This window comes from Papilio polytes, unplaced genomic scaffold, assembly GCF_000836215.1.
Source record: "Papilio polytes unplaced genomic scaffold, Ppol_1.0 DF821956.1, whole genome shotgun sequence".
Taxonomy (NCBI): Eukaryota; Metazoa; Arthropoda; class Insecta; order Lepidoptera; family Papilionidae; genus Papilio; species Papilio polytes.
In genome coordinates, this window is record NW_013527248.1 from 3,310,020 (window position 1) to 3,316,603 (window position 6,584).

The 6,584-nt window shown below is 35.2% G+C and overlaps 1 protein-coding gene across 2 annotated transcripts; it reads right to left on the reverse strand.

Annotated features, from left to right (window-relative positions):
- Positions 1-2,161: 2,161 nt before the first annotated feature.
- LOC106107571 (probable serine/threonine-protein kinase DDB_G0283337) lies at positions 2,162-6,090 on the reverse strand. Of its 2 annotated transcripts, XM_013288452.1 has the most exons (5): positions 5,187-6,090; positions 4,441-4,474; positions 3,006-4,051; positions 2,780-2,935; positions 2,162-2,248 (listed from the first exon to the last, which is right to left on the reverse strand). In XM_013288452.1, exons 2-5 carry the CDS (start codon positions 4,463-4,465, stop codon positions 2,210-2,212), a joined length of 1,266 nt encoding a protein of 421 aa, XP_013143906.1. In that variant the 5' UTR covers positions 4,466-4,474; positions 5,187-6,090; the 3' UTR covers positions 2,162-2,209. The 2 variants fall into 2 exon arrangements, with proteins under 2 accessions (XP_013143906.1, XP_013143907.1); XM_013288453.1 differs by lacking the exon at positions 5,187-6,090 and having other exon boundaries at positions 4,441-4,750.
- Positions 6,091-6,584: the final 494 nt, after the last annotated feature.

Sequence of the window (6,584 nt, forward strand, 5' to 3'; positions counted from 1 at the left end):
ATCTTTAGATTCAGACTAACGATTTAATCATTTATTAACCTACCCTCAACACATATACCGACAATGACAACGAAATATACATACATAATATGTATATACTAGTACTCGTACGAATAGGACGCAGAGATCAAGGAGGCAGCGATAAAAATAAATTGATTCCATAAAACAACGTTCATAAACATAGAATCGTTTCGGCGGTCCTATGTTACAACATAGCGCCGACTTCTCCGATACAAACAAGTATTTATGAAAGCTTCTTATCTTAATAGACTTGACGATTACATTTATAACAAAGCTCTTTGTAGTGGACTGTAAGTAAAAATAAAAGTTCTTCTCGGAGACACGAACGCCTTTAATTCTCTCATCTCAATAGACTGGACACAAATATATTTAACAATTTCTATTTACGATAGTTCAAACTAATTCTAAATCAAAGACACCGCGGCCTTCGCAGCGCGCTGCCAAAGAAACATTAAAGGATGCCGCCCTTTGGCGGCGCGCGACGACAGTGCGGCCGTGGCGATCCGAGGTTACACGTGCCGCGAGGTGCATCCAAGGGCAGCACGTGTAACAGATCGTAGGCATAGCATTTACTTCGCCAAAACTTATATTCAATTCGCTTTCCTAAAAAGCAAGTCAATTAAGATAACTGAAGAAGTGATCGCTTGTACTCAAATCTTTAACAAATAAAAAAAAAACATACAGACGAATTGAGTACCTATTTCTTTTGGGATGTCGGTCAACAAATAACTAAAACGTTAGTTACAAGAAAGTCTTTATTCTTTCATTTGATAAGACTGTTGGCGACTTAACGACGTAAACAACGAGATACACGTGCCATATTTGCATTCGCATCACGAAACGTTTAGCCTTCGATCAACAATATGTCCTCGAATCGTGGAACAGTTCACTGACCTCGTCTCGTTTCGGCAGCTTTTATCCTGTGCCGCCATAGAGAGCCGCTAAAGGGCGGGATCGTTTGTTGTTCCTTTGGTTGGCGGTTTGCGCGGTAAGGCGCTTTTACGCTACGACGCTAAGACGTAGTTTACAAATTACACACAAGTTAAAAAGCTCGCCAAAGAATATTGCGACAAATGTTGGATATTCTGAAGCGGTGACGAACTAGTAGGTATAAGAAATAAATAACGTTTGTTAATTGTAAAAATCGTCCAAATCTTTCGATATACCTTACAAAAGAATCCTTCAATTCATAAACGCTTTTATGTTGCTGTTATTAAAAAAGATAGCAAACTAGGTCAGGCTAGCGAAATTCATGATAGGAACATTTGAAAACATAATAATTCTGCTCCTGTAAAATCAGCACTAATAATCGTAAACTAATAGTACTGATAATTATAAATGAGTTTGAAGTCAATTTTCAAAAAAAATCCATACTTCCGACGCCGCGCCGATAACAATTACTGGAAATTTATGATTGTATCATCGACCATGGCCTGAGCGCAGCACAGGTCAGATATGAGTTATGATGCGTCATCTAATAAAATGTTAGAATGTGTGCTGTTAATAAATACCTACTTTTAACAGGAAGTCCACGATACTATGGATAAAGCACGTAATGCTCGATATATATAAATAAAATCAGTAATATGTTACGCGTGTCCGGAAGCTTTGTCAAAGAATCGGTAATTGAGTGTCGAAGTATGATTACGTTTGTGTCAATTATGTTATTATCTAAAAGGCATCATCCACTTAATATACATCCCAACTTAGGGGCTCGGAGCGTACCCTAAGTTAGGATGACTAGGCCTTAACCAACCACGGTTGGCCAGTTCGGGTTGGATGACTTCAAACATGTCTTTGAATTTCATCGCCGAAGTGTGCAGGTTTCATCACGATGTTTTCCTTCATCGTAAGAACGTCGGATAAATTATGTACATACAGCTTTCGCGCGCAACTCCGTCCGAGTAGAATTAAAAAGATAGGACTGAGTAGCTTATGTGTTCTTCCAGACTATCCTCTATGTCTATGCTAAATTACATTGAATTCCGACCAGCCGTTTAGGCTACAAACTCTTAACAAACATCCATCCATCTAAACTTTCGCATTTATGTATAACATATATTTATACATATATTAGTAAGATGAAATTGTAAAAAACAAAAGTCTAAAAGTACGTAAGTATTTTTTATTCTTCTTTGTACAATTTATCACAAACAACAATGTCATAATCCTTTATTTATTTGCTTGTTTAAAAACATGTCGATTTATGCGACTCCCAATCAGCACTCTGTAAAAAAATAATAATAGCCCATAACTATAACAAAACATGAAAAAACCGCTGTGCTCATTGCGGTATATTTAAAGCTTAATATTATGACTAAACGCTGAAACATCAAATTTCATTTTACAGGGTAATACTAAAAAGTCTTGGTACTAGGAGGTATTTACAGTAAGCCGACTCTAAAATAATTACAATTTACGATCCCTAGTATTTTCGCTATAATCTGTATTCGAGATTATTTTTAAAAAAAAATGCTATTGTAATCCAGTTAGAAAATCTCCGTTTATTATTGTACTATATCATAAATTACAATGAGACAATAGATTTATGATTTTACTTACTAAAAAGCTGGATTAAAAAAATTTACAATAAATTACATAAGATTAACTTCTTAACAGAATAGAGACAAGAATTAAAAAACTACTAACTAACTACCGCCTTAATGGTAGCTCTTTCCCTCCCTAACCAGATCAACGGGTGGCGAAGCAGCTTTAGTAAACATGAAAACGGGATAGAAATGATTGTCAAAAGTGTTACCTGGCAATTACCACTGCAATAGTAGGTTTTGTAGCATGCTACGCAGATCAGTTTTGTTTCTTTGCCGCAAACGTGGCATAATCGGTGTGGCATTTCCGAAACTTCGGAATTTAGAACTTCGTGTGAAATAAGAGCAAAAAAATGTGTCGATGAAAGCTGAAATTATAATGAGATTTTAGTTAACTTATTATTCAAGAATTTTAAATTAAAAGCATGCAATAGTTACCGTTTCTTCTGGTGATAGATTTTCAACACTTTGTGAGTCTTTTGGAACTGAATTTTGAGATTTTTGCAAGTAAATGTCAGATTTTGTTTTACCTGCAATCTTGTTATTGTTAATGTTTTGTATATTATTGTGATTAATTTGTATATTTTCTTGGTTATTGTTTGTTAAATCTATCAATTGGGTAAGCGCAGATGATGAATTATTATTTTCTATTACAACAGGTCCATTATGTAGATTATTATTTGAACTTGCATGATTAATTTGAGAATTAGCATTTGTACTCCGACTTGGATTGTGTACATCAGTTTGAGATATTAAATTTCTTATACTATTAAAACTAAATGAAATACCGGGATTTAATGTTTCTTCATTGTGTGTACTTAATTCTGAATCATCGTTGTCCTTTAACCTCTGTTCATTATATGATTGACTATTGTTATTTAAATCATGAGGAGATTCAAAAAGTAAACGTTCATGTGATTTGTATCTCTCTTGAGGTACAAACGTTTTTCTTCCCATTTTTATCTCAGTCCATTGAATTAAATCATTATAAATCAATCTTAGTATGTCACTCGTAATATTATTTGGTTTAACTCTTGTTTTATTAATTACTTGCTTCAAGAAATTTTGAACAAACTGTTCATTTCGATGTTCCGGCCGCAACAGAAGAAGAGACATTGGAAATGATTGTTGAAATAAGAAAATCTTTGTTTTTAAATAAATTGATTTCAAATGGTTTGCCTCCTGACTGTTGACTTTGTGATACTGATAAGAGTAATTGAGGTAAGCGTCAACAATCGACGACATATTTTGGGACACTATTTGTAATATGTCATCTTCGTTATTGTTTAAGGGAATTCTAAATGTATTTGAAGCTTCAGTTTCGTGAGAATCTTCCATTGACGAAGAGTTTAGTGTTTGTTCATGGTCACTTAAATTAACAACATCTATCTCTTCTGTTGTATCACCCTCATCATCATCTTCGTAAATGATCTCGACATGCACTGGTTTATTAAAATTAAATCGCTCCATAATAGCAACGGTACCTAAAACAGTAAGACAGTTAATTCATGACCATGACCAGCTTCCTATACATCCCCACCTGGGGGCTCGAAGCCTACCCTAAGTTAGCGTGACTAGGCCATAGTCAAACCACGCTGGCCCACTGCGGGTTGGTTGACTTCACACATATCTTTGTATTTCTACGCTGACATGTGCAGGTTGCATCACGATGTTTTCCTTCGCCGTAAGTACGTCAGGTAAATTTATGTACATATGAAAATTTTAAAAATCGAAAATCACATTGGTACATGGCGGGATTCGAACCCAAGACCTTGTAGATAACAAGTCAAGAGCTCAAACCATTGAGCCACCGTCGCTCATAATTATTAACAGAAAGTAATAAAATCGGGTTTAAAGAATGAAATTGAAATACCTTTAAGAAGAGATTTATCGTTCATATTGAAAGCCTGAAATTAAAGATAAAACAGTTAACTACTGGTATAAACAAAAATATCAAACTTAGAACAATGCTTTATAAATGAGACGTGTCATATTGTGAGTTATTAGTGCTTTGGTCAGCTCTGCTTACATAGTGTGTTCTGCGAAATGTTACGAAGCTTGCTCATGTTACATTTAATTGCAAATACATGATATAAATGATATACATTTAGGGGAAATGAAAACATTAGCTGAGAAAAATCTGAGGGTTTAAATGTTTCGCTTGGCATAGTACAGAATCAAGTTCGCTGACGACCATCCATTAAAGGAGAGGAGGAGGAGGATTAAGAAGGAGAGATGGTATGGACAAAGAAATATCCCATGGACAAGAAGGTCTCCAATGATGAAAGTCGAAACTGATGATTTTCGGATACATTTACACTGCAACTATAAATAAGGATAGGTTAATAAAGAGGATACCAAGAAGTTGTTATGACATGAGCCAAGAATTCACTTTTATTGGGTACTTGGTGCTATAATGGCTGAGTATTTACGTGGTTCCTAGGCATTTTCTTACACAAAATTTTATTTGACTTATTTTTGGGAGTAGTAAATTAATTTTGGGCGTCTAGTGACCTCTTGGGGGGAGGTGTCAAAAGTTTTTCATATTACTTTTTAGACTGCGTTTATTTTGATATTGATATATGTATAAGGCTTAATAAGGAACAAGCGCCTACTTACCTGTATAAATCACGCAATTTCTGATGTAGTTTACTTAATACAAATTCTTACGATTAATTAATGTCATTAAAGGAATAAAATAAGCGACCATACTTTAACGCGACTAATGTCGTACTGATTGTTTTCAATAAGCTTTCGTAAGGCAAAGGTCTTGTTATTCATGTTGCAAAGTGCAATCTTATCGCTAACGGCTAGACGACACTCGTTACCCAGAATTCTTGTAACAAGATCTGACAGGACATATGACTCTAAAAATGTGCCTTTTAACGACTTATTGTGAGACAATGTTTATATCATCGTAGAATTCCACTGGCGTGAAAACTACATTATGGATGAAAGAAATCGGATATCAAAATGTTTAGAGCATATTAATACTAAAAGGCCATGAGATTCGTCGCCAACGATCTGGGAGATGGGGGTTGTAGGCCGAAGACGAAGGGGGATAATATTAAAAATACTTTTATTACACTTATCTTTATTATGCTGACCGTATTATCAGTTTCGGCGTTCTTTTCAGTTACCAATGTGGGTCTTCAGGAATTGTTAGCATCTTAGTAATTTAAATTAGCTTGTATCTGTATTTTTAAATTTACGGCTTTCTAGGGAAGGGGGGGGGGGGGCAACTGATCGCTCACGCCATCCTATAGTAAGCGCCGCCTTGCTGTGAGCGAGACTATTTGAGACGCGACGATAGGTTTATGGAATACCTCGCACGTATCATGATAGCGCGTGACGTATGGTCACGTTTCCGGTGACCACATCACTAACAGTCTTGTTAAAATTGAAGTCTTTGGAAAATCTTAAATAATCGATAATAAGTGATATTCTGTCTGTAGTAAAGCTAGAGTTCATTCATCTTTGATTTGTTTTTAAGACTGCCGTACTTCGTGTGCAACTCCTGGATCCCTTATTGCATCTACTGTACCTATATTTACTTGGTTAGAAAACAGTTCGATGTTAATCTTTGCGCACCTTCAATGGGGATGTTTCCTAATTTTTGGAATAGCCTTTATTTTGTAGATAAACCATGTATGAACACGAAAAAAAATAGTATAAAATATAATACTCATTATTTCAATAAAAAACACGTAAATAAAAACAACTCTTTCATTTCCCCCCAAAACGTCCCATGACGTCACTTCTTTGCATATGAACCTCGCGTCACGGCCTGTCACTGTCAATTTGAAAGAACCATTGATTGATAATACTCGTAAATCTTTGTTGTCTAAAGTTGTTTTTAGTAATGGAGATAAAAATGAAAAAAACCAAAATGAACAGAATTTGATACTTTTAACGTATTAATTACACTTGTTGCTTCTCGTGGAAGATTATGTTTGTGTGTAAACAGTGACTGCGTCCTACACCAGTGTGACCAGGTATAAATTAAATTGTACTATA

Bases quoted from the DNA above. Each gene is read 5' to 3' on its own strand.
- LOC106107571 (XM_013288452.1), bottom strand. From the start codon at position 4,465: ATGAACGATAAATCTCTTCTTAAAG. The intron at 2,936-3,005 runs GTAACTATTGCA...TTATAATTTCAG, and splicing joins ATCTATCACCAGAAGAAACG to CTTTCATCGACACATTTTTT. The intron at 2,249-2,779 runs GTAACACTTTTG...ATTTTTTTACAG, and splicing joins ATTGCAGTGGTAATTGCCAG to AGTGCTGATTGGGAGTCGCA.